The 24,454-nt window shown below is 32.1% G+C and overlaps 1 protein-coding gene across 4 annotated transcripts in view; it reads right to left on the bottom strand.

The window, feature by feature from the left end:
* Positions 1 to 24,454, bottom strand: part of LOC114325631 (zinc finger protein 239-like) — a 50,177-nt gene that overhangs the window by 16,019 nt on the left and 9,704 nt on the right. Inside the window, exon 3 of one of the 4 annotated variants that reach the window (XR_007699222.1) lies at positions 3,986 to 5,167. Coding sequence is in view for 1 of the 4 variants with exons in the window: in XM_028273741.2 (XP_028129542.2) it covers positions 4,392 to 5,167 (776 nt within the window). In the remaining 3 variants the exon portion in view is untranslated. Of the gene's footprint in view, positions 1 to 787; positions 5,168 to 24,454 lie in introns of those variants that run through there. The other 3 variants (XR_007699224.1, XR_007699221.1, XM_028273741.2) reach the window with 3 other exon arrangements.

The raw sequence follows: 24,454 nt of genomic DNA on the forward strand, positions 1-24,454 counted from the left end.
TAAAATATACGAAATTAAGGATTAAAAAAAAGACAAAAATTTTTAAGGCACTCGTGGGAGTGCCGACAGAAGTGAAAACTTCTGGCGAACCAAGCGCCTTCGTGTACACACTCTATCCTTCTTCCAACCTTTATAACTTCGTTCGAATTTATATGAAATTCGACTTATAGTATATAAATTACTAAGATCTCGCCGCAGCGATGACGGTCGCGAGCTCAATGGTTTTTCCTCATCCAAAAAGGAGTGTTATAGCTATATTATATACGAGTTGCGTACGTCCTATGCTATTTATGTATACATACACATAATATATATATACATACAAAATTAATTTCGACGAAGTGATGACGGTCGCAAATTCAATGTTTTACAAAAAGTACACAACATCCCTAAAGAAGTTTTCATTTCAAAAATTTATTTCGCCGAAGCGATGACGGTTGCTAATTTAATACTTTTTCCCCATCGAAAAAGTGCACAACATCCCTACAGAAGTTTTCACTTTAAAAATTTATTTCGCCGAAGCGATGACGGTCGGTAATTTAATACTTTTTCCCCATCCAAAAAGTGCACAACGTCCCTAAAGAAGTTTTCAGTTCAAACATTTATTTCACCGAAGCGATGACGGTCGCTAATTTAATACTTTTTTCCCCATTAAAAAAAGAATGTGTGTGTACTTTGTACGTACGTAAGAAGATATTCTTCTATTATATAGGTAATTTAAACGAAGTAAATATACTTAACAGGTTATTTGTATTTTATTTAAAAATTAAACTAACTTTCTTATCTACCACTTTCAAAATTTTTTTATTAAAATAACGAAAAATAAAAAAAAGTATGAATCGTCCAGGATTAGAACCCGCGACCTTCCGTGTGCTTCCGTTCTCTGTCCCACCGCTATGCCAACTACGCCATCGAGCCACTTGAATTGACACGTAAGTTTCGGATATAATTACACAACACGGCGACAAACTGTAAAAATGTTATGCCTACATATTTTATTATTTTACTACAGGGAAACACAAGAATTATAATAAATAATACATTTCCTAAAACCACTAATATATTCTTTTAATGACTTATTTGCACGGTTACAGATACATACATAACTATATTGAAAGATTAGCAATGAACTACACACTGTCAGAACTACATACTGTCAGTGTGCGCAGGCGCGTGGTTGATGTACAATTTTACCCTCAATCGATTCGCCGCTAAAGAAGAATATCTTCAAAAAGTGCACAACGTCCCTAAACAAGCTTTCATTTCTTTATTTCGCCAAAGCGATGACGGTAGCTAATTTATTAATTACTTTTTCCCCGTCCAAAAAGTGTCTCTAAAGAAGTTTTCACTTAAAAATTCTCGCTGGCAGAGATTCGAACTCAGTAGTGAGAGCACGCAAAATAGAATTCTATTTTGCTGACGTCACAAAATCGAATTTCACAATGCGAGAATCGACGGTTGCTAGGCAAGGTGACGTCACTAAAATAGAATTCTATTTGGCGTGCTCCCACTACAGATCACGGGAAACCTAAAAAAAGTAAATAGACGCGAAGATAGCCGCAGTTTTAGTGACATAAATCTAAAGGAGTTTAATATAGCTGTTTGTATCTGAAAATAACATGTTGTTTTAATATTTTCTTTACAATTTCATCACATTATGTTCTCACCTTTTAAACTTTCCTTGGACTTCTACAAATGTTTCAAAATCGAAATTAGCCAAATCGGTTGAATCATTCTGGACGTTTATTAAACGTCATTTAATGTTTATATAATATCACTGTATGACACCACTTGACAGACGACTGCAAGGGTTTTTATTCGCCGTGAGCCGATGAGTAAAGGGGATTAAATAGTTTTCGCCAGCGCCGTTAGTAACGCGAGATATCAGTTTCTCCAGGACTTGTGTTATGGAAGAATTTGGACCAATCACGGGTCACAGATTTTCGATTCGACACTTCGCAGTTCGGTTGTCAACTTTCGAAAATAGAGCCACAAACCATACATACTCATAGATGTTTCACATAAATTGTCAAGGTCAAGACAGCAAATTAGTTACCATTCCAATCCAGAGATGTCGCTGTCAGTCAATTCTCTTGTTATATTTAACAACTGACAGTTGACAATTAAATTAATTTGTTATTTACTTTTTATTTTACAGTTTGTGGCTTAATTATTTTATTATAGTGGTGTTACATTTTTAATTAGATTTAATCACAATTTTAATCAATTGTATTAACCTCCTCTCCGTTTTTATGAGTAGAATGTTTAGTTTACCTTGATCATCCCGTGTTGTGTTTCTCCACATTTAAAAAACAATATAATAGATCCTGAAACAGTTTATCCAATAGACAAGTTTTTCATCAACATTTCGGGCCTATATATTTTTGGAAGTTTGTAAAAGATTATAAGGTAATTATCTGAACAATCATCCTGCAAGATTCTTTCAAAAATTTTCATTCAACTCAATATTGTACATCAGTGCTTTCACGTGACACATGGCAGTAGTGTTTAGCATTTTGAAAACAAATTGGAATATTTAAAGTTTTCAGTAAAACCGTAAAACTATGATTTTTGGTTATATTGGTATTTCAGCCCCGATTACAGCATTACCTACTAACAGAACTTTTAGACAATACTTTTAGTAGGTATTTTTTATGTAGATGGAACTTTTAAGGTAATTTTAACTCATAGTATAATTATTGAATACAACATTGAATTGTCTTTCTGTTGTTTTAATTTCCTGCGAAATTTCATCAAAAATCCCGCAAAATTTATAATTTGAACTTTCCACGTAATTAAAATTTGTCAATTTAGTTCCCATTCCAATCAAGAGATGGCGTTAATTCGATCCGAAAGATTAACATGGTCGTGAAACGTCTAGAGTATGTATGGTTTGTGAATAGACCTGTTTACCACAGTAGGCACAGTATCACCGAACACCGTTGTTCGATGACAGTATTAAGAACAAATTTCTTTTTAATACTCTGTGTTTACCTCTTTCATTTTGTTATTTTTATCAATTTTTATTTTGTTCTTGTTTTATAGTATTCTGTACTTCCATTGATCTTTGTAGGTTAATTGGATTTATAGAAGTATAATTGGATTTACATTTATCAAAATAGAGTGACCTCTGAAAATGAATTCGAATTCAGAAGGTGTAAGTGTAATATGTAAGTATGTGTATCTTGATATACAGGGTGGTGAATTGTCAAACGGGCCATAGGAAACTCAATGTAAAATTCTAAACTGTTGAATTCCTGCTTGCCTAATTATTCTACATCAAAAGACATGAGAAACTATTTGTAGAGGATTGAAATCTTTATTGAAAACAATTGTTAAAATTGTTCTACAAATTAAACACATTCCAAAATTTTGTAAAATATAATAAATTTTATCAAAGTATTTGCCAAATTTAGGCCACACATACTGCAAGAATGTGTATAAGGTTGCCTTCGGTCACAATGAAATTATTATATTAACAATATTTTGAACTGTCAGTATTTTTATTTTATCGTTTTAATTATTTAAAAAACAATAAAGTCGAAAAGATGTCCTCAGTTGAGGAGAAAGTAGTAATAATAAAGGTGTTTTATTCAGTCAATAGTTTGCGTACTGTCAGAAATAGTAACGTATGGCCTTACTTTTACGCACTTACTTAGGTATGGCAAATGTATTCTATTTTTTTAAATTTTGGACTCTGTTTAAATCGTAGAACAATTTTAACTTTTGTTTTTAATACAGATTTTAATCCTCTACAAATAGCTTCTCATGACTTTTGATGTATAATAATTAGGGAAGCAGGAATTCAACAATTTAGAATTTTACATTGAGTTTCCTGTGGCCCGTTTTCCAATTCACCACCCGGTATATGTGTATATGTAATCTTGACAAAATTGCTTAAAACAAATCTCACACTTCTAAGATTTTTTCCCAGTGTGTGTTACCAAATGATGTTTCGAAGAATTTGGTTCACTAAATCACTTACAACAAATCTCACACGCTTTACGTTTTTCCCCAGTGTGTGTAATCAAATGCTCTTTCAAATTACTTGCTTCACTAAATTGCTTAAAACATATGTCACACTTGTGAGGTTTTTCCCCAGTATGCACTCTCGTATCTCTTTTTAAATCACTGAATCTAAAAAATTGCTTAAAACAAACCTCACACTTGTAAGGTTTTTCCCCAGTATGAACTCTTAGACGTCTTTTCAAAGTGCCTCTTTCACTAAATTGCTTAAAACAAATCTCGCACTTATATTGTTTTTGTCCAGTGTGCTGTATCAAATGACATTCCAAATTAGCTTTCTGAGAAAACTGCTTACAACAAACCTCACACTTCTAAGGTTTTTCCCAGTATGAACTCTCAGATGTCTTTTTTGTCAGAAAACCGCTTTAAACAAATTTCACACCGAGAGGCTGTTCCCCAGTATGCACTCTCATATGCTTTTTGAAAGCACTGACTTTAACAAATTGCTTAAAACAAATATTACACTTGTAATGTTTTTCTCCGGTATGCACTGTCAAATGACTTTCCAAATTGGATTTCTTAGAAAATTGCTTTAAACAAATCTCACACTTATAAGGTTTTTCCCCAGTGTGCACTCTCACATGCATTTTCAAAGCACTGGCTTTAAAAAATGTATTAAAACAAATCTCGCACTTGTATTGTTTTTCTTTAGTGTGTATAATCAAATGACCTTTCAAAGTACTTGCTTCACTAAATTGGTTAAAACAAATCTCACACTTGTAAGGTTTTTCCCCAGTGTGCACTTTCATATGCCTTTTCAAAGCACTGCCTCTAAAAAATTGCTTTAAACAAATCTCACACTTGTAATGTTTTTCTCCAATATGCACTGTCAAATGAGTTTCCAAATTAGCTTTCTGAGAAAACTGCTTACAACAAACCTCACACTTGTAAGGTTTTTCCCCAGTATGAACTCTCAGATGTCTTTTCAAAGTGCCTCTTTCACTAAATTGCTTAAAACAAATTTCACACTTGTGAGGTTTTTCTCCATTGTGCACTCTCAAATGAATTTTCAAATTGCGTGGTCGAGTAAATTGTTTAAAACAAGTTTCACATTTGTAAGGCCTATTACATTTTCCTTTATGAGATGGATGTGCAGTTGAAGTTTCCATAATCTCAGTTTTGTTATCTTCTTGGGGACTACCTAAAATACAAACCAATTGTAATATAAACATTCAACTACACGGGAGAAATAAATGTAGAGACAAATCAAAATAAAACATAATAAATACGCATATCTAATCTTATATAAGCCCTTGAAGCGGTGTCGTGCAGTGATATTTATAAATATTAATACGTGGTAGCACCAACCAATCTTAAGCTCCAGCTTAGCCCAGCTCAGCTTATAGATAGGGCTGATATTATTATTATTACTGAGACGGACTTTAAGATGCAATCCAGGTGGCAATTCATTATGGGTTTATAAAATGGGGGATTTCTGGAGAATGTAATATTAGGGAATAGTGGATATCCAGTGCTCAACTACCTAATGACACCATTGCATAATCTTCAGACAGCAGGAAGTGCTGTAGAATCAATCACAAATTGCTTCAAGAACTATTATTGAAAGAGCATTTTGTGTTTTTCCAGAGATTTTCCATTTTAACATGTGGAATGAGATACAAGTTACCTTCTGTTCAAAGAATAATATCAGCTTGTTCAGTTTTACAGAATAGGCCTGCATCCCGCGTACCAAAAAAAGGTTTTTTCTGTGAATTTGATGGCCTTGGCCGAGCCAATGAGCCAGACATTTTGTTATTTTAAAAATAAACATTTTTTTTAAATCGGAGGAATTTTTTCTGTTTTTGTAACTCTAAATACATAAACTAACATATTAAAATTATTATCTAAATAACACACTGTTTTGGTTGTAAAAATTTTTTTGTATGTTTTTTATATCTTTAATTTGTTTTGTTTTATTATTACTTTTTAATAATTGTTTTTTTTTACTACGATAAGACATAAACCCGATTCAACATCTCGGAGGTTTACATTTTCTTAGTTTTTTTTTTTGCTTTTTTCCTCTTTTTTTTATTTTCTTTTTTTCAATTATAATACACAATAATTACTTAAATCAACAGGGTTTAAAAACATAACAACAAAACAATCATGTTTGTTTTGTTTTAACAAACATGTCTGTTTTGTTTTAACAAAATTACTTAAATACAGGGTAAATTTTATTTGCTCCAATTTATATTTACAGTTTTTGATATGTTCGTAAATTATTTTTAATGTATTAATATCTATTTTAATATTAAGATTATCATAAAATTCCAATTAGGCCGAAACACCGGTGTATATGGTTGCTCAGAAATGTATGGAATGATGATCCTTCATCATTTTATATATTTCCAATTAAATTCACATTCACTTTACGAGTATTAGCCAATAATTTTGCCAATATTTATTTTTATATTTGTACTCGATTATTCAACATCATTTTATTTAATAGTGTTATGACTTTTCATTTCCTCAGGTAGCCTTACCTCCTTGGCAGTGTTAGTTGTATGAATGAATGAATGAATGAACTTTATTAAAAAAAAATTACAGCTTTGTATACATATATAAATAAAATATTTGAATAAAGTAGTACATATACCGATAAGTGTCTACACACTTGTTTCGGTTACATAATAATATAAATAGGTATAATTTATAATCTATAAAACTATGTATAAAAATTTGAAATTAAAATAATATAGATTATTTAATTCGAGGGAAATATAAATTCAACAATATGTACAATATAAAATTTATAAAATAGTAAAAAATTTATAAAATAGTTGTAGCCTTGCGATATGCGGGTCTTCTAACAATATGACCAAAAATGGTAACTTTGCTCCTGTAGTGATCCTTGTACAAGTTAACATACAACTTTTTTAACTTGGTACACTATACTGATGAGGTTCAATTAGGCCGAAACACCGGTGTATATAGTTGCCCAGAAATGTATGGAATAATGATGCTTCATCATTATGTATTTCCAATTAAATTCACATTCACTTTACCAGTATTACCCAATAATTTTGCTTATTTATTTTTATATTTGTACTCGATTATTCAACATCATTATATATTTTGATATCTCTCATGACCTGGTCCTCCCATCTCTCTCTGGGTCTTCCCCTTGGTCTTTCAGTTTCTGGTTTCCATCTGGTGATCTTCTTAATCAGTAGGTCATTTTTCCTTCTCTCTATGTGTCCCAGCCATCTCAGTCTTTGCGCTCTAATAAATCAAAATATATCTTCTTCCTTCATGGTTCATTCTTCTTCTCATTTCTCCGTTGTCCATTCTTATTGGGCCCATAATCCGTCTGAGGATCATTGTCTCAGCTGGGTACATAACTACTGGTCTGATTGCAACTCTGTATATTTTCAGTTTTGTATTTCTGGATAAGTTCTTGTCCTTCATTAGCCCATGATATCCCCAGTATGTTTTGTTGTCTGCTAGTTTTCGCTTTGTTACTTCTTCACTTCTCTTATTTCGAGTCAGGCTATATAGTGTTGTCCTGTGCTTTCTATGGTACAGGACAGCATGTCCCCTCAATTTGAGTTCTCATCCTCCTTCTTGGTTCAGTTTCCTGACCGGGATGAATGGGTAGAACGAGAACCTACACTAATCTGTCTGAGTGGGCTCACCTGGTTCACAGATGGGTCTAGAACAGACGAGCGGGCAGGTGCTGGAGTGCAGTGTATGACAAGAAGATAAATCAACGCGCATGATTGTCTTCCATCCCTATCGCTCACTGTGACGTAAACCAGAGACAACTTTCCTAGCGCCAAGTTGAATTCTTTATTTCTGTTCATGTTCATTCGTGTTAATACAGTAGTAATCCCTTACGTGTTGCTTCAAAACGTTTTGAATGAGATTTTTGTTTATTCGTTTATGTAGTAAAACTTTTATATTATATAGTTATATAAATTCTGTGGTAAAAACGTTCAGTTTACTGTGTTAATATGACCTAATTTGTTTATCGAACGCAAGTTGCTCTCGGCTATCTGTACCTACTTTATAAATAAGACTAATTTTTGATTACCATGTATTGTGCAGTGGTGGGTTGTTTAAACAATAACAATAAAAAAAGTAAAACTTTTCGTTGTCGTTTTTTCGTGTTTCCTAGAGACAAACACATACGTAAAGTGTGGGTCTCCAAGTGTTTTCAGCGAGACAAATTTAATGTAGATACCGCGAGAATAATATGCTCAAAACATTTTACAGAAGCTGACTATTGTTTAAAAGAAAAACTATTGGGATTACCTGACAAACAAGTGCAAGTTAAGAAACCTTCTCTTCAGAAGAGAAATACCTTCTCTTCATTTAATAAAGACCCCAAGTGCTAAAACATCGATTGAAAATACACGCAAAAGGATAGAGATAAGAAATGTATTAAAGAACATGTATTTTGATTTTATATACAATTTAACGACAGACAAAATGTTTCTATAGATACTAATGGCCATTACAATAGAACTCTGAATTGGAAGTAACACTTTATTTTTAGGCCTTGGGCCCGCATATACAATTATTATTTATGACCACACCGTTGAAACTTTTTGTACTTGTTATTTGGGTGGAGTCGGACAAATTTTGAGCTTGGCGCATTATGGTAGTGGGGCGTTTGTCTGTCAAGCGGTGACGAAGTTGTCAATTTTATGCAAGAAAAAAATTTATTACCACATTGGTCATTCTATTTTAATCAATGGATTTTATCATATAAACAACGAAAACAATTTTGTCGGACAAAAATATTGGGGCATATGACGCGTCGGACACGCTAAATATGTCAAATTTATGAAAATAATAAATTTATTACCACATCGGTAATTTTAACGGTATCTATCATAAAACCTTTTTACAATAATGTGGTAACCTTGTCGGACAATTTTCACGGGGCATATGCGCAGTCGGACGCGCCGAAGATGTCAATTTCCTGAAAATTTTTTATTTATTACCACAGATGTCATTTTTATTTTGTACTGTTCTTTTACATGTGTAATGCATATTGGATCACTTGTCGGACAAAAATAATGGGGCGTTTTGGTACAATTAAAAGAAGAAGTAATTTTTATGCATACAGGGTGTTTGGTAAAGAATGGGCCATAGCTTAACCTCAGGTTCCTGAGGTTAAAATAGGCCGATTTAAGCTAACTTACCTTAGTACAAAGTTTATAAGAGCCGAGATACAGGGTGTCAAAGTTAAACTTTTTTTTTATTTATTATTTAATATTTCCTGATAGGTATGAGATAACAACATGAAATTTTATATTTGGGGGTTTCTTGGGTCGAGAAATCTAAATTCCTTACCAAAAATTATGCATTGCCCAGAGGGCGCCACATATGACTTTCAGCACTCATTTATTACGTTCAATTTTTTTTATCCCTCACTCTGTATAATTTTGACATTAAAATTTTTATTTTTCTATTAGTTTTACTTAATAAAGGTATACTTCTTTCATCTTCCTAAACTCAACCGTTTTCGAGATAAACGCATTTTAAATATGCGATACACCATCATTTTTAGCATAATATCATTGAAGTTACACCCGAAAAATAACTTAAAATTTATGAAAATAATAAATTTATTACCACATGGATAATTTTAACGGTATCTACCATAAAACCTTTTTACAATAATGTGGTAACCTTGTCGGACAGTTTTCACGGGGCATATGCGCAGTCGGACCCGCCGAAAATGTCAATTTCCTGAAATTTTTTTATTTATTACCACAGATGTTATTTTTATTTTGTACTGTTTTTTTACATGTGTAATGCATATTGGATCACTTGTCGGACAAAAATAATGGGGCGTTTTGGTACAATTTAAAAAAAATTAATTTTTATACATTTTTGACTTCATATTAAATTACGTATTTTTCGGCTCATATTACCCGTATGCGCGCCAATGGTGAATATTAAATTCTTAACTGTAGTTAAAAAATGTGCAATAACTACCTCTTAAAACCCACCAACTGGTCAACTGGTTTTAAAGCAATAAATAAATCGTCAGTTTGTCAGAAAAACTTCAACACCCCCTATCTCGGAAACGATGCATTTGTGGACATACGTTTTTCTCGTAAAGCAAACTGACTTTATTTTGTCATGCACAATTACTCCTTAAAGTTTGCCATTTAAAAACACACTTTGTCTATGAAAAACATGGCTAGTTATTAAAGTCCTTAACTTTTTTATTATCCAACATAAACGAATGAATGAAAAAACTGAATGTTGAGAAGGAATGAGGCTATAGTTAGGTTTTAATTTTAGTATTTTATAGATGCTAGAATATTCCACGGGGTGATGCGAACTTTGAGAAAAAACATTTTTCCCTTTTTAAATAGAAATTGAATAAAATTTCTGAGATCGGTAACTTTTGAATGGTATATACAATTTTCAAAATTACAATGGGATAAGACAGGGAGATTCTCTGAGTCCTCTGTTGTTCAACCTGATCATGGACGAAATAATAAAAAAAGTAGGAACAAAAAAAGAATACCAAATGGGACAAAAACCACTTAAAATAATCTGCTATGCAGACGACGCAATACTAATCTCTCAAAGTGAAGATGATTTACAACGTATGCTGCACGAATTTAATATAACCGCTAGAAAATTTAACATGTAAATTTCCCTAAAAAAGACTAAATGCATGGTTATAACAGCAGATCTAATAAGGTGTAAATTAGAGCTGGAGGGTCAAATAATAGAACAAGTCGTGGAGTTTAAATATCTAGGCATCACACTATGCAGCTACGGAAAGCTCGAAACAAAAGTGGAAGATCAGGTGAATAAAGCAAACAGAGCCGCAGGTTGCCTGAATGAAACAATATAGAGAAATAAAAACATCAGAAAAGAAGTGAAAGGCAGAATTTACAAAAGAGTCATCAGACCAATAATGACATACGCGGCAGAAACACAACCTGATACAGAAAGGACAAAAAGAATGCTATAGAAACAGCAGAGATGAAAACATTGCGAAAAATCGATGGTAAGACGCTGTGGGATAGAGCTAGAAGTGCAGATATATGAAGGAGATGCAAGGTGGACAACATTAATAACTGGGTGAAACAGAGGTGTAATCAGGATGATCCTAAGGGGGAGTTACGTCTACTTGAAGGTCTCTGGGGGTATGGAATAATAATTGTGTTAAGCGTATAGAGCTCAAAGTACACCCAAAAGGGGGGTTATAACCCCCAAAACCACCCCCTGGTTACGCCTATGGGGTGAAAAGCAGAAGAGTAGAATGGAACGACCACATAAGCCGAATGACAACAAATAGAGTAGTAAGGACGGTCAGAGAAGGTTCCCCAATAGGAAGACGATCAGTGGGAAGACCACGAAAAAGGTGGAATGACAACTTACTGGAGGCACATTGAAAAACAGACAGAGTAATGTCTATATAAAAGGAAGAAGAAGAAGAAGAAGAAGAGAAGAATTTTCAAAATTAAACATGCTTTGGAAAGGTAATGTTCAGTACTAAAGGAAGCTGTAAAGTCGGACTTAAATTTTCTAAATTTTTGGGAGTTTTGGGGACGAGAACGAAAAACAGACTCTAAATGGGACGTAAAATCCACACCCTTGGACCAAAATGGATGGTTGACATATATCTCTTTTCCTATATTTTAAGATTGGATTTGGCCCAATTTTTTCAATTCAGTCACATTTAGAAAATCGAAAATTTCTTGTATAATATAGTGTCGCATGTACGGGAACAGCCGTTCTCTGGGATATAAAAAAATAATAAGCATCAAGGAGACCAAAGCGAACTATAAACAATTTTTCTCGGTTAGATCTACATAGATCAAACTGAAAATTTGTAGAAATACACCTTATAATATTTATAAGAACGTAACGTAGAGAACATTCCTTCTTCTTCTTCTTTCTCATAATCCTTAGTGCCCTTCAGGGCGTCGGATGTCGGGTTCCGCCTTGTAGAGAACATTCTAAAATTTAAAAAAAAATTTCCGAAATTTTCCCTCTTGTCGGAAAATCTTTTTGGAAAATTTTGTGTACAATTCTTTGTCATGCCCTTTTAAGTGTAGTACTTAGCGTGTGTACCAATTTTTAGCTAAATCGATTCAAAACTGACCGAGAAACACTGTTTTAAATTTTTTTTTTGATAATACCTCTTCGTCGATAGCCTAAAAGAATTAAGATTTCTGTTAGTTTGCCCCAACATTTTTGTCAGACAATTATATTTTTTGTTTAAGAATATAATTACTTGTAACCTACTACTTTTGTCGGAAAAATGGTTGTAAAGATAAGGGATGCACGAACCCAGCATAATTTGAAAGTATACTTTACTAATAAAAATAAATTTTTTGTCCGACTGTCGAGTTGCCCCAATATTTTTGTCCGACACTTTGATTTTTTGATTAAGAATATAATTACTTATAACCTACTAATGTTGTCGGAAAAATGGTTTTAAAGGTAAGGGTTGCACGAACCCAGTAAGGTTTAAAAGACAGTTTAATAATAAAAATTAAATTTTTTGTCCGACTTTGGATTTGACCCAATATTTTTGTCGGACACTTAGATTTTTTGATTTGGAATATAACTACTTATAACCTGATACTTGTGTCGGAAATTTTTTTTTATTTCGAGAAAAAAAACTACAGAACGATGTTTGTCGTTGTTCAAGGAGTATGTACACAAATTATCAGATCACAATTTTTCTAAAATTTTCCCTCTTGTCGGAAAATTTTTTAAGAAAATTTTGGGTTCCGATCTACGTCATACCCTTTTAAATGCTTTACTTAGTGTGTGTACCAATTTTCAGCTAAATCGATTCAAAAGTAACCGAGAAACACTGTTTTAAAATTTTTTTTTGATAATACCTCCTCGTCGATAGCCTAAAAGAATTAAGTTTTCTGTTCGTTTGCCAAAACATTTTTGTCAGACAATTATATTTTTTGTTTAAGAATATAATTACTTGTAACCTACTACTTTTGTCGGAAAAATGATTGTAAAGATAAGGGATGCACGAACCCAGCATAATTTGAAAGTATACTTTACTAATAAAAATAAATTTTTTGTCCGACTGTCGAGTTGCCCCAATATTTTTGTCCGACACTTTGATTTTTTGATTAAGAATATAATTACTTATAACCTACTAATGTTGTCGGAAAAATGGTTTTAAAGGTAAGGGTTGCACGAACCCAGTAAGGTTTAAAAGACAGTTTAATAATAAAAATTAAATTTTTTGTCCGACTTTGGATTTGACCCAATATTTTTGTCGGACACTTAGATTTTTTGATTTGGAATATAACTACTTATAACCTGATACTTGTGTCGGAAATTTTTTTTTATTTCGAGAAAAAAAACTACAGAACGATGTTTGTCGTTGTTCAAGGAGTATGTACACAAATTATCAGATCACAATTTTTCTAAAATTTTCCCTCTTGTCGGAAAATTTTTTAAGAAAATTTTGGGTTCCGATCTACGTCATACCCTTTTAAATGCTTTACTTAGTGTGTGTACCAATTTTCAGCTAAATCGATTCAAAAGTAACCGAGAAACACTGTTTTAAAATTTTTTTTTGATAATACCTCCTCGTCGATAGCCTAAAAGAATTAAGTTTTCTGTTCGTTTGCCCCAACATTTTTGTCAGACAATTATATTTTTTGTTTAAGAATATAATTACTTGTAACCTGCTACTTTTGTCGGAAAAATGGTTGTAAAGATAAGGGATGCACGAAGCCAGCATAATTTGAAAGTATACTTTACTAATAAAAATAAATTTTTTGTCCGACTGTCGAGTTGCCCCAATATTTTTGTCCGACACTTTGATTTTTTGATTAAGAATATAATTACTTATAACCTACTAATGTTGTCGGAAAAATGGTTTTAAAGTTAAGGGTTGCACGAACCCAGTAAGGTTTAAAAGACTGTTTATTAATAAAAATTAAATTTTTTGTCCGACTTTGGATTTGACCCAATATTTTTGTCGGACACTTAGATTTTTTGATTTGGAATATAACTACTTATAACCTGATACTTGTGTCGGAAATTTTTTTTTATTTCGAGAAAAAAAAACTACAGAACGATGTTTGTCGTTGTTCAAGGAGTATGTACACAAATTATCAGATCACAATTTTTCTAAAATCTTCCCTCTTGTCGGAAAATTTTTTAAGAAAATTTTGGGTTCCGATCTACGTCATACCCTTTTAAATGCTTTACTTAGTGTGTGTACCAATTTTCAGCTAAATCGATTCAAAAGTAACCGAGAAACACTGTTTTAAAATTTTTTTTTGATAATACCTCCTCGTCGATAGCCTAAAAGAATTAAGTTTTCTGTTCGTTTGCCCCAACATTTTTGTCAGACAATTATATTTTTTGTTTAAGAATATAATTACTTGTAACCTGCTACTTTTGTCGGAAAAATGGTTGTAAAGATAAGGGATGCACGAAGCCAGCATAATTTGAAAGTATACTTTACTAATAAAAATAAATTTTTTGTCCGACTGTCGAGTTGCCCCAATATTTTTGTCCGACACTTTGATTTTTTGATTAAGAATATAATTACTTATAACCTACTAATGTTGTCGGAAAAATGGTTTTAAAGGTAAGGGTTGCACGAACCCAGTAAGGTTTAAAAGACAGTTTATTAATAAAAATTAAATTTTTTGTCCGACTTTGGATTTGACCCAATATTTTTGTCGGACACTTAGATTTTTTGATATAGAATATAACTACTTATAACCTGATACTTGTGTCGGAAATTTTTTTTAATTGGAAATAAAAAACTACAGAACGATGTTTGTCGTTGTTCAAGGAGTATGTAAGCAAATATCAGATCACAATTTTTCAAAAATTTTCCCTCTTTTCGGAAAATTTTTTAAGAAAATTTTGGGTACAGCTCTACGTCATACCCTTTTAAATGTTTTACTTAGTGTGTGCCAATTTTGAGCTAAATCGATTCAAAAATAACCGAGAAAACTCTTTTAAAATTTTTTAATATTACTTTCTCGTCGATAGCCTAAATTAATTAAGTTTTCTGTTCGTTTGCCCCAAGATTTTTGTAAAAAAATTACATTTTTTGTTTAAGAATATAATTACTTGTAACTTACTACCTTTGTCGGAAAAATGGTTGTAAAGATAAGGGATACACGAACCCAGCATATTTTAAAAGTATAATTTATCAATAAAAATTAAATTTTTTGTCCGACTTTGGATTTGCCCCAATATTTTTGTCGGACACTTAGATTTTTTGATTTGGAATATAACTACAGTAGGAAAAATGAAAGAATACCCATGAACGAACATATAAAACACACCGTATTTTCCTGTCACCGTGTCAGACAAGAAATTGGCCAGCGCAAGTACATGTAATAATTATTGTTACATGCACTTGCACTGGACAATTTTCTTTGTGGCACGGTGACAGGAAAATACAGCGTGTTTTATATGTTCGTTCATGGGTATTCTTTCATTTTTCCGACTGTACTTACAACCTGATACTTGTGTCGGAAATTTTTTTTTATTTCGAGAAAAAAAACTACAGAACGATGTTTGTCGTTGTTCAAGGAGTATGTACGCAAATATCAGATCACAATTTTTCTAAAATTTTCCCTCTTGTCCGAAATTTTTTTGGGAAAATTTTGGGTACAGCTCTACGTCATACCCTTTTAAATGTTTTACTTAGTGTGTGTACCAATTTTCAGCTAAATCGATTCAAAAATAACCGAAAAAATCTGTTTTAAAATATTTTTGGATAATACCTCCTCGTCCATAGCCTAAAAGAATTAAGTTTCCTGTTCGTTTGCCCCAACATTTTTGTCAGACAATTACATTTTTTGTTTAAGAGTATAATTACTTGTATCCTACTACTTTTGTCGGAAAAATGGTTGTAAAGATAAGGGATGCACGAACCCAGAATAGTTTCAAAGTATAGTTTATTAATAAAAATTAAATTTTTTGTCCGACTTTGGATGTGCCCCACTATTTATGTCGGGCACTTAGATTTTTTGATTTGAAATATAACTATTTATAACCTGATACATGTGCTGAAATTTTTTTTTTAATTCGAGAAAAAAAAATATAGAACGATGTTTGTCGTTGTTCAAGGAGTATGTACACAAATTATCAGATCACAATTTTTCTAAAATTTTCCCTCTTGTCGGAAAATTTTTTAAGAAAATTTTGGGTTCCGATCTGCGTCATACCCTTTTAAATGCTTTACTTAGTGTGTGTACCAATTTTCAGCTAAATCGATTCAAAAGTAACCGAGAAACACTGTTTTAAATTTTTTTTTTGATAATACCTCCTCGTCGATAGCCTAAAAGAATTAAGTTTTCTGTTCGTTTGCCCCAACATTTTTGTCAGACAATTACATTTTTTGTTTAAGAATATAATTACTTGTAACCTACTACTTTTGTCGGAAAAATGGTTGTAAAGATAAGGGATGCACGAACCCAGCATAATTTGAAAGTATACTTTACTAATAAAAATTAAATTTTTTGTCCGACTGTCGAGTTGCCCCAATATTTTTGTCCGACGCTTTGATTTTTTGATTAAGAATATAATTACTTATAACCTACTAATGTTGTCGGAAAAATGGTTGTAAATAAAAAAATTTCAGGAAATTGACATCTTCGGCGCGTCTGACTGCGCATATGCCCCGTGAAAATTGTCCGACAAGGTTACCACATTATTGTAAAAAGGTTTTATGATAGATACCGTTAAAATTATCGATGTGGTAATAAATTTATTATTTTCATAAATTTGACATATTTAGCGTGTCCGACGCGTCATATGCCCCAATATTTTTGTCCGACAAAATTGTTTTCGTTGTTTATATGATAAAATCCATTGATTAAAATAGAATGACCAATGTGGTAATAAATTTTTTTCTTGGATAAAATTGACAACTTCGTCACCGCTTGACAGACAAACGCCCCACTACCATAATGCGCCAAGCTCAAAATTTGTCCGACTCCATCCAAATAACAAGTACAAAAAGTTTCAACGGTGTGGTCATAAATAATAATTTTATATGCGGGCCCAAGGCCTATTTTGATAGCTCCATAAATAACTCATTTTGGATGTACTTTTTACTACGAATATGGTAATGAAATGTGTTATTTATTTATTTAACTTTTATTACAGAGAAAACACAAATGAACTACAACCTGAAATGTCAAATGTGTTAGATCTGATTGCAAAACAAGCAGTAGAAGAAACTTGCGACACAAAATTTAAGGATATCGCTAGTCAAATTGTACCTATTTTTGAAATCTACAAATTTACATAATACATATTTGTTATGATCTACTTAAAAATTATTTAATTTCAGTGAAAACGACATAGTCAAAAAGCCATGGAACAAATAAAGAATTTGCAAAATGAAAATAAAAAATTGAAGGAACTTCTTAGTAGAGAGAAGGAGGAAAAAAGTAATTCTTGAAAGAATTTTTACTAAAGGGCAGTTAAAAACTAAAAAACAAATTAAGTGGTCAAGTGAAAACATTGCTTCAGCAATTTCTTTGAACGCTGCAGGGGCAAGCTACTATCGTTTATTAAGAAAAAGAGGCTACCCCCTTCCAGCTGTAGGAACGTTAAGACGATGGGATTCCGGAGGCTAACGATAAATCGTTTACTTGGGTAAACCACGTTTCTGAGGGTGGTTTACTAAAACCAACCCTGGAATTTGTAACTAAATGTAGTGAACTGGAGCATATTTTTCGTACTTATAATCGCAGTACATTAAAAATTAGTAAACATTATCTGAAAAACCTATTAGAAGCCGCAAAACAAGTAAATCTCAGTGACGACGTAAAATTACTTTTTTTTAGATGTAAAATGTATTTTAAAATAAGGATGCTAAATAAAAATATTTAAAAAAAAGGTTCCCATTGTTTTCAGTCTAGTAGCATGTAGAATAACATTTTCGAATGTTGTTTTATGTGCTATTAGATTGAAAACTTAGTTTTTTGATAGCAGTTGCCGCTAAGGCATCCCTGCCATTTCGTTCGTTGCAATCCGTGACTGCACGCCGGGGTTTGTCCTAGTTGGGTCAGAGAGAGCAGCATATGTGCCTCCTGATGAGAGACTAATAAGTTTCGAAACCGGTAGAGGTGCTTGCTGCACTCTCTGATTGAACTAGAATAATGATGCGGCTGTAGTTTCGTGTTGCAACGAAATTAAAAATGGTTGTTCGTTTTTAAAAATATTTAAGATAATTATAATATCCGAAAGAAAAAAATCATAAAAATTGTCAAATATTATAAATAAATAAATAATAATAAATAATATTCATAAAGTCTGAAGTATGACACGCTTTTCGTTTATTTTTCAAATTATTTACGTTTTACCGGCTTTGTATAATATTTAATTTATGTCTTATAGCTTTATTTATTTTGTTTGTAATGTACACAAACAAATCGTAGACTCATATATTTCTATAATTAATTTTACAAATTAATTACTTATGCATTTTCAAACCACGTATTCACATAAAGTAACTAGTTATGAATTCTTAGTGCAACATATGGCATCAAGGACCACTCACCGTTAACAGTTCAAGTTTCAAGTTATTCATTTATAGTAATGAAACAGCGTTGCCATATGATTCATCCTCAAAATAAGTTACACACAAGTTCCCTGGTTTAGTCTCGCACTGACGTCATGCGCCAGTCGATTGAATTTGGAATTGCAAGTGTGCATATCTTCCTGTCATAATATCATGGCTGGAGTGTATGGTGGTGGAGTCGGATTTGAGTCTAGCCAGTCTCTCGGCTCTTATGCATCAGTCTTTCAGGTCGAGATCTTTGCGATCCTGGCATGTGCTCAAGAGATTGCAGATAGGGTTTGCTCAGACAGGACCATCTCTATCTGCTCAGCCAGGCAGCGCTAAGGGCTTTGGAAGCGCCCAAGATCAGCTCTAAGCTGGTTCTTGAGTGCAAGAGAGCTCTGGATGATGTTGCTATAACCAACAGGGTTAGGTTGGTATGGGTACCGGGACACACATGTGTGGAAGGTAATGAACGGGATGACGCCCTGGCAAGACTTCTGGCATCCTCTCTGCCAGTGGGACCCGAACCTGTGATTGGAGTGCCCTTCAGTAGTGGTCAGGATAGTCTCAAGGAGCTTCTGCGGATGTTCCGGGACTCCTGGGCCAGTTGTGGAGGTATGAGACAGGCCAGGCTCCACATAGTGGGGCCATCCAAAAGTCTTACAGCCCAACTGCTTCTTCTGGATCGTAGAAGATCCTCCCTGGTGGTCAGTATGCTCACCGGCCACTGTAGATTCCGACGGCACCTTCATCTGCTTGGACTGGCGGATGGCTCACGGTGCCGTCTATGTAATGAGGAGGAGGAAACCTCACATGCCCTCTGGGAGTGCCCGGCATTGGCCTATCGGAGGTGGCTGATCCTGAGATCGGCATCTATGCAGCCAAGTCAGGTGAGGGAGTTGTCTTTTAAGAAACTTATGGCTTTCTGTGAGGCCATAAGGTTTCTGGGGGACTAGCATGGGAGATCGGTGCAGCCTGGGCCTCATAAACGCCAATGACCAGGTTCTTATGGACCTGGTCCGTAAGATAGGGGTGATACAATGGACCCGCCGTAGGAGGTCTAAGTGTCTGAAGGGCTCACAAGTGGGCCCTGTCCCGATATACCATAACCATAACCACAGACAAACAACAGATGTCTGGAAAGTTTTTCTTGATTTGCCAAAATTTTAATTTTTGGACAAGTGTTGTTTTTCAAATAAACGCTTTAATTTATTTTTTTTTAAATTGTCAGAATTTTGTTTTTATACAAAGCTTTAGTGCATTTGAAGAAGTTTTAAGTGACTCTTCTTTTTTTTGTTTATTCTTAGATCTTTATTCATATAATTTATTCTCAGAATTTTATTTTTTATATAAATTTAGTATTTAGGGTTATTTTGTCAATAAATCTTTTTATATGCAAAAAAATATTTTAATTGCTTTGATTTTCAATATAAACCATAATAATACTACCTTAATTTTTAAATAGATTACAATATGCGTATATTATTATATTATGTATGAAAGTAGAATTTAATCACTATCCTCATCCCTATTTAAAAGGAAGGTGCTACGCCAGTGAAAATATATTTTTTTCAATTAAATTATATATAAACACAACATTTCCACTTTAAGAAAATTAGATCATTTTTTTACTGAAACTTCAAAATTAATGTGTACATTAAGGAGTTAAAAAAATATGTCACGTAGCCGCTCGAAAACAGGTAGATTTTCTTCTGCAGATGAAAATTAAAGATTTTTTTAAGCGTTAGTAATTGAATCTTAAAAATATACATATATAAGTATGTACATATCGCTTTTATTCACCTGTGTATAAATATGTGGAGCTATGTCAATACAGTTTGATTATCTGAAAAATCAATTTTCCAAACACCCCTGTCTCTCAATTAGTTTGGATAATTAATGCTCTGTTGTATTTGACAGCAAATCTACTGAAGAAATAAAAACTGTCCTGGCAACCCTTTGAGCAGGGTTTGCATGAAAGGATTGCATTAAATGTCAATCTAATAAGAAATTGTCTTGTTAGCTTATGTTGTATAATGGTAGTGGATTTAAAAACAACACATATATTTTAAAGCGAAATTAATTTAAGGTTCTTAGAGGACCTAACTTACTCCACTAGTATGACCTGTCTATTATCGAATAATAATTTATATTCTTCGAACACAAAGTGCTAATAATATCAATACATTTATTATAAAATATTATATAATTTCATCGGTGATGTGACAATACCTCCTATTAGACCATGATCCCGCGTACCCAAAATAGTTTTGTAGTAAATAAATAGTTGAATTGACTACAAAACAAGTCAAAAAATATCATATGAAAACAGGAGGTGACCCTAAAAAAAGTTTGAAATCTCTCTTACAAAATTCATGAAAAATCAGATAGGAGGTATTGTCACATCACCGACGATTTGTTTTTTGTTTAACAAAATATTCTTTATAACATAAACTGCACATTCATTCTCTATAATTGATTCATTAAGGTATGTTTTCAAGCTTATGCAACTTGCGCATGCAAACTTGTGGAAATTGAACTGAACAATTTGGATCCATTTACCCATTTAAGTCTCATGCACAAATTTGTCTACACTACAAGTAGTTCAGTACAAAACCGAAATTGACATTAACTATAAAAATTATTATTGTTTGCTCCCTAAATTAATATTCCCAGAGGTATTTCCCTGGATTGGCTGTATACCATACTTACAGTTAAAAAACTCTAACATGAAGTAAAACCACTTCTATGTAAAAGGTAGGTATATTTAATAACATTATAAAAATCCCAATGGATTGATTAAAATAGGTTCATTCAGAACTTTTCGAACCTATTAGTCCATCATCAGTGAATCTAAATTTTGAAAGTTAACTTTCTGAATGAACCTATTTTAATCAATCCATTTTGATTTTTAAAATGTTATTAAATATACCTTTTACATAGAAATGGTTTTACTTCATGTTAGAGTTTTCTATCATTAGCTCATCCTGGTCATCTAGGTACATTCTGCATTTCAATGTACTCATGAGAAGTTGTGGGATTTTGTTTTTTACTAGTCACCAGCTCAGTCATGGATTGGTCTACCTACGTCTAGGGATGGCAAAAACAAATTGTACATCGATATATTGTATCATATAATACATCGAATGAAGATATCGATATACGATATATATCGGAGAAAAAATATCGATAGGTGCGATATATCGATATACATATTCTTATATAATTAAATAAAATAAAAGAATTACTAAAATAAACTACTAAAAAAGTAAATTATACAAAATAATAAACAAAAGGATGAGGTTTTCTTCAAAATTTAAAAGTAAAGATGCACTTACGTATAAAATCTTTTAATATTTTTAATACATACAGAGTATCAGTAAAGAAGTACATACAGTATCAATACAGAATTTTTAAAACTATTATATTATAAAAAAATATAAAAGAAATTTTTTAAGAAACGCTTTTCTTTAGTTACGAGTGACTAACATTAAAAATATTATAAAAAAATCAACTAAAAAGCATAAAATAAAAAAAAAATTGAAAAAATCTAACACATCCGTCAAAGAAAAGCGTGGCGCGTGTTCATCGAATAAACGGTTTTCGCCCCACGCTTTTCTTTAACGAATGTGTTAGATTTTTTCAATTTTTTTTTTATTTTTTTGCTTTTTCGTTGATTTTTTTATAATATTTTTAATGTTAGTCACTCGTAACTAAAGAAAAGCGTTTCTTAAAAATTTTTTTTATATTTTTTTATTTTTTACTTTTTAGTCTTACACTTTTCAAACATTAAAATATATCGTCATGTTTATTAAAATATGTATAAAACATATGATATACTAACATGAAAAGTAGTCGGAATCGGTAAAAAATTTGAAACTTTATTGTTTATTAATGAAGCATAACGTAAACAATTGACGTAAAAAGTGAATTATGTATTGTTCATATAATTAGCTATATAATCCGTAAAAGTTTCAAGTTTTTACATTGTAAAAAACAAGAGAATTTAGGCGTTTTCCATTAAAATCGTTTTTTTTTATTTAAGCAATTAATAAACATGAAAAAAAAAATTTTATTGACTATTCGTGTATTGTTCCCGCGAATGCATATGTCTGCAAATTTTCATTCATTTGCATTGAAGAAAAGGGAGTCAAATTAACGTCTAAAGATTTGACGCAAACTACTGAACTAAATAAAAGCGTTTAAAAAATTACTTAAATTACAGGGTGTAACAAAAATACAGGTCATAAATTAAATCACATATTCTGGGACCAAAAATAGTTCGAATGAACCTAACTTACCTTAGTACTAATGTGCACATAAAAAAAGTTACAGCCCTTTGAAGTTACAAAATGAAAATCGATTTTTTCGAATATATCGAATACTATTAGAGATTTTTTATTTAAAATGGACATGGGGCATTCTTATGGCAGGAAAATCTTAAAACAAAATTATAGTGAAATTTGTGCACCCCATAAATATTTTATGGGGGTTTTGTTCTCTTAAACCCCCCCAAACTTTTGTGTACGTTCCAATGAAATTATTATTGTGGTACCATTAGTTAAATTCAATATTTTTAAAACGTTTATGGCTCTTGGTATTTTTTCGATAAGACAGTTTTTATCGAGTTGCGGCTTCTTTTTTAATATGTTAACATAAAAATTTTATGGGGGTTTTGTTCCTTTAAACCCCCCAAATGTTTGTAAACGTTCCAATTAAACTATTACTGCGGTACCATTAGTTAAACACAGTGTTTTTAAAACTTTTTTGCCTCTTTGTATTTTTCTGATAAGGCACCTTTATCGAGATGTGGCTTCTTTTTTAATATGGTTCAAAATATACCTAAAAATGTAAATCATAAATAAATTTTCATATTATTACAAAGTCTCCATAATCGTACTTAACCATATACAAATATGTTAGGCCAATCAAGTTAGGTTTTTTCTAGATATAACGGAAAAGACGAGGTTTGACAGTTGAAATGTATTGTATGAGATATTACAAAAAGACTACCATCTTGGGATTCATCAGTTTTTTAGTGGAACATTTTTTAAATAAACAATCAAAACGTCAAACTTAGTTTTTTACTCATAACTTAAAAACTTGTTTATCTAGAAATTTGACGTCCACAGATAACTTTTTCAGAAAAAAAAGATACATCGAATGAGATACGCTAAATGAAAATCGGTTAATAAACAAAAAAGTTATTGCAAAACGGAAGACAAAATCACTGTTTTTGAATATTGTTAATAACAATTTTATTGTTTATTAGAATATGTTTTAATATAACTAAAATTGAGGGCATTATGGTATTTGAATGGTGTGCAAAAAATGGTCCAGATCTGTTAAATAGTTTTCGCAAAATTGAATTTGTTTATAAAATTTTTTGAAAAACGAACTAATATCTGAGGCTGGTCCAGTTAATATGGCTGAATGTATCTCAATAATCCGGGGCTCATTTCCTTCGTTAAGATGTATACTAACAGCGTATGAAAAAAAAAAGTAAAAAAAATTACATATACGTACACAAAATTTTTTGTTAATAAATAGCAGTGTTTAAGCTTATAAACAATTACAATAATTTCGTAGAAATTAGATCAAATTAAATGGCAATAAAAAATACGGAAAGCTGGTTAAAATACACAACTTGTAAAAAAAAATTTAGGTCGTACGACCCTTGGGGTCTGAGATAGCCCCTTTTTTTGAAAAAATCACTGTTTCGTTAATTAACAACACTAAGATCTGAAATTAACCAATATTTTATAAGAAAAGTCAAAGTTTTTAACAAAGTTTTTAGCAAAGAAAAAATGTTAAAAATTGTTTAAACAGTAGTGTTATAAACAAAAAGTATTTTGCGTTCCGACTAAAGTAAAAAATATCGGGCGTAGTCGACTGACTGAATAGTGGGCGCGCATGGCGACC

This window comes from Diabrotica virgifera, chromosome 1 (assembly GCF_917563875.1).
Source record: "Diabrotica virgifera virgifera chromosome 1, PGI_DIABVI_V3a".
Classification (NCBI taxonomy): Eukaryota; Metazoa; Arthropoda; class Insecta; order Coleoptera; family Chrysomelidae; genus Diabrotica; species Diabrotica virgifera.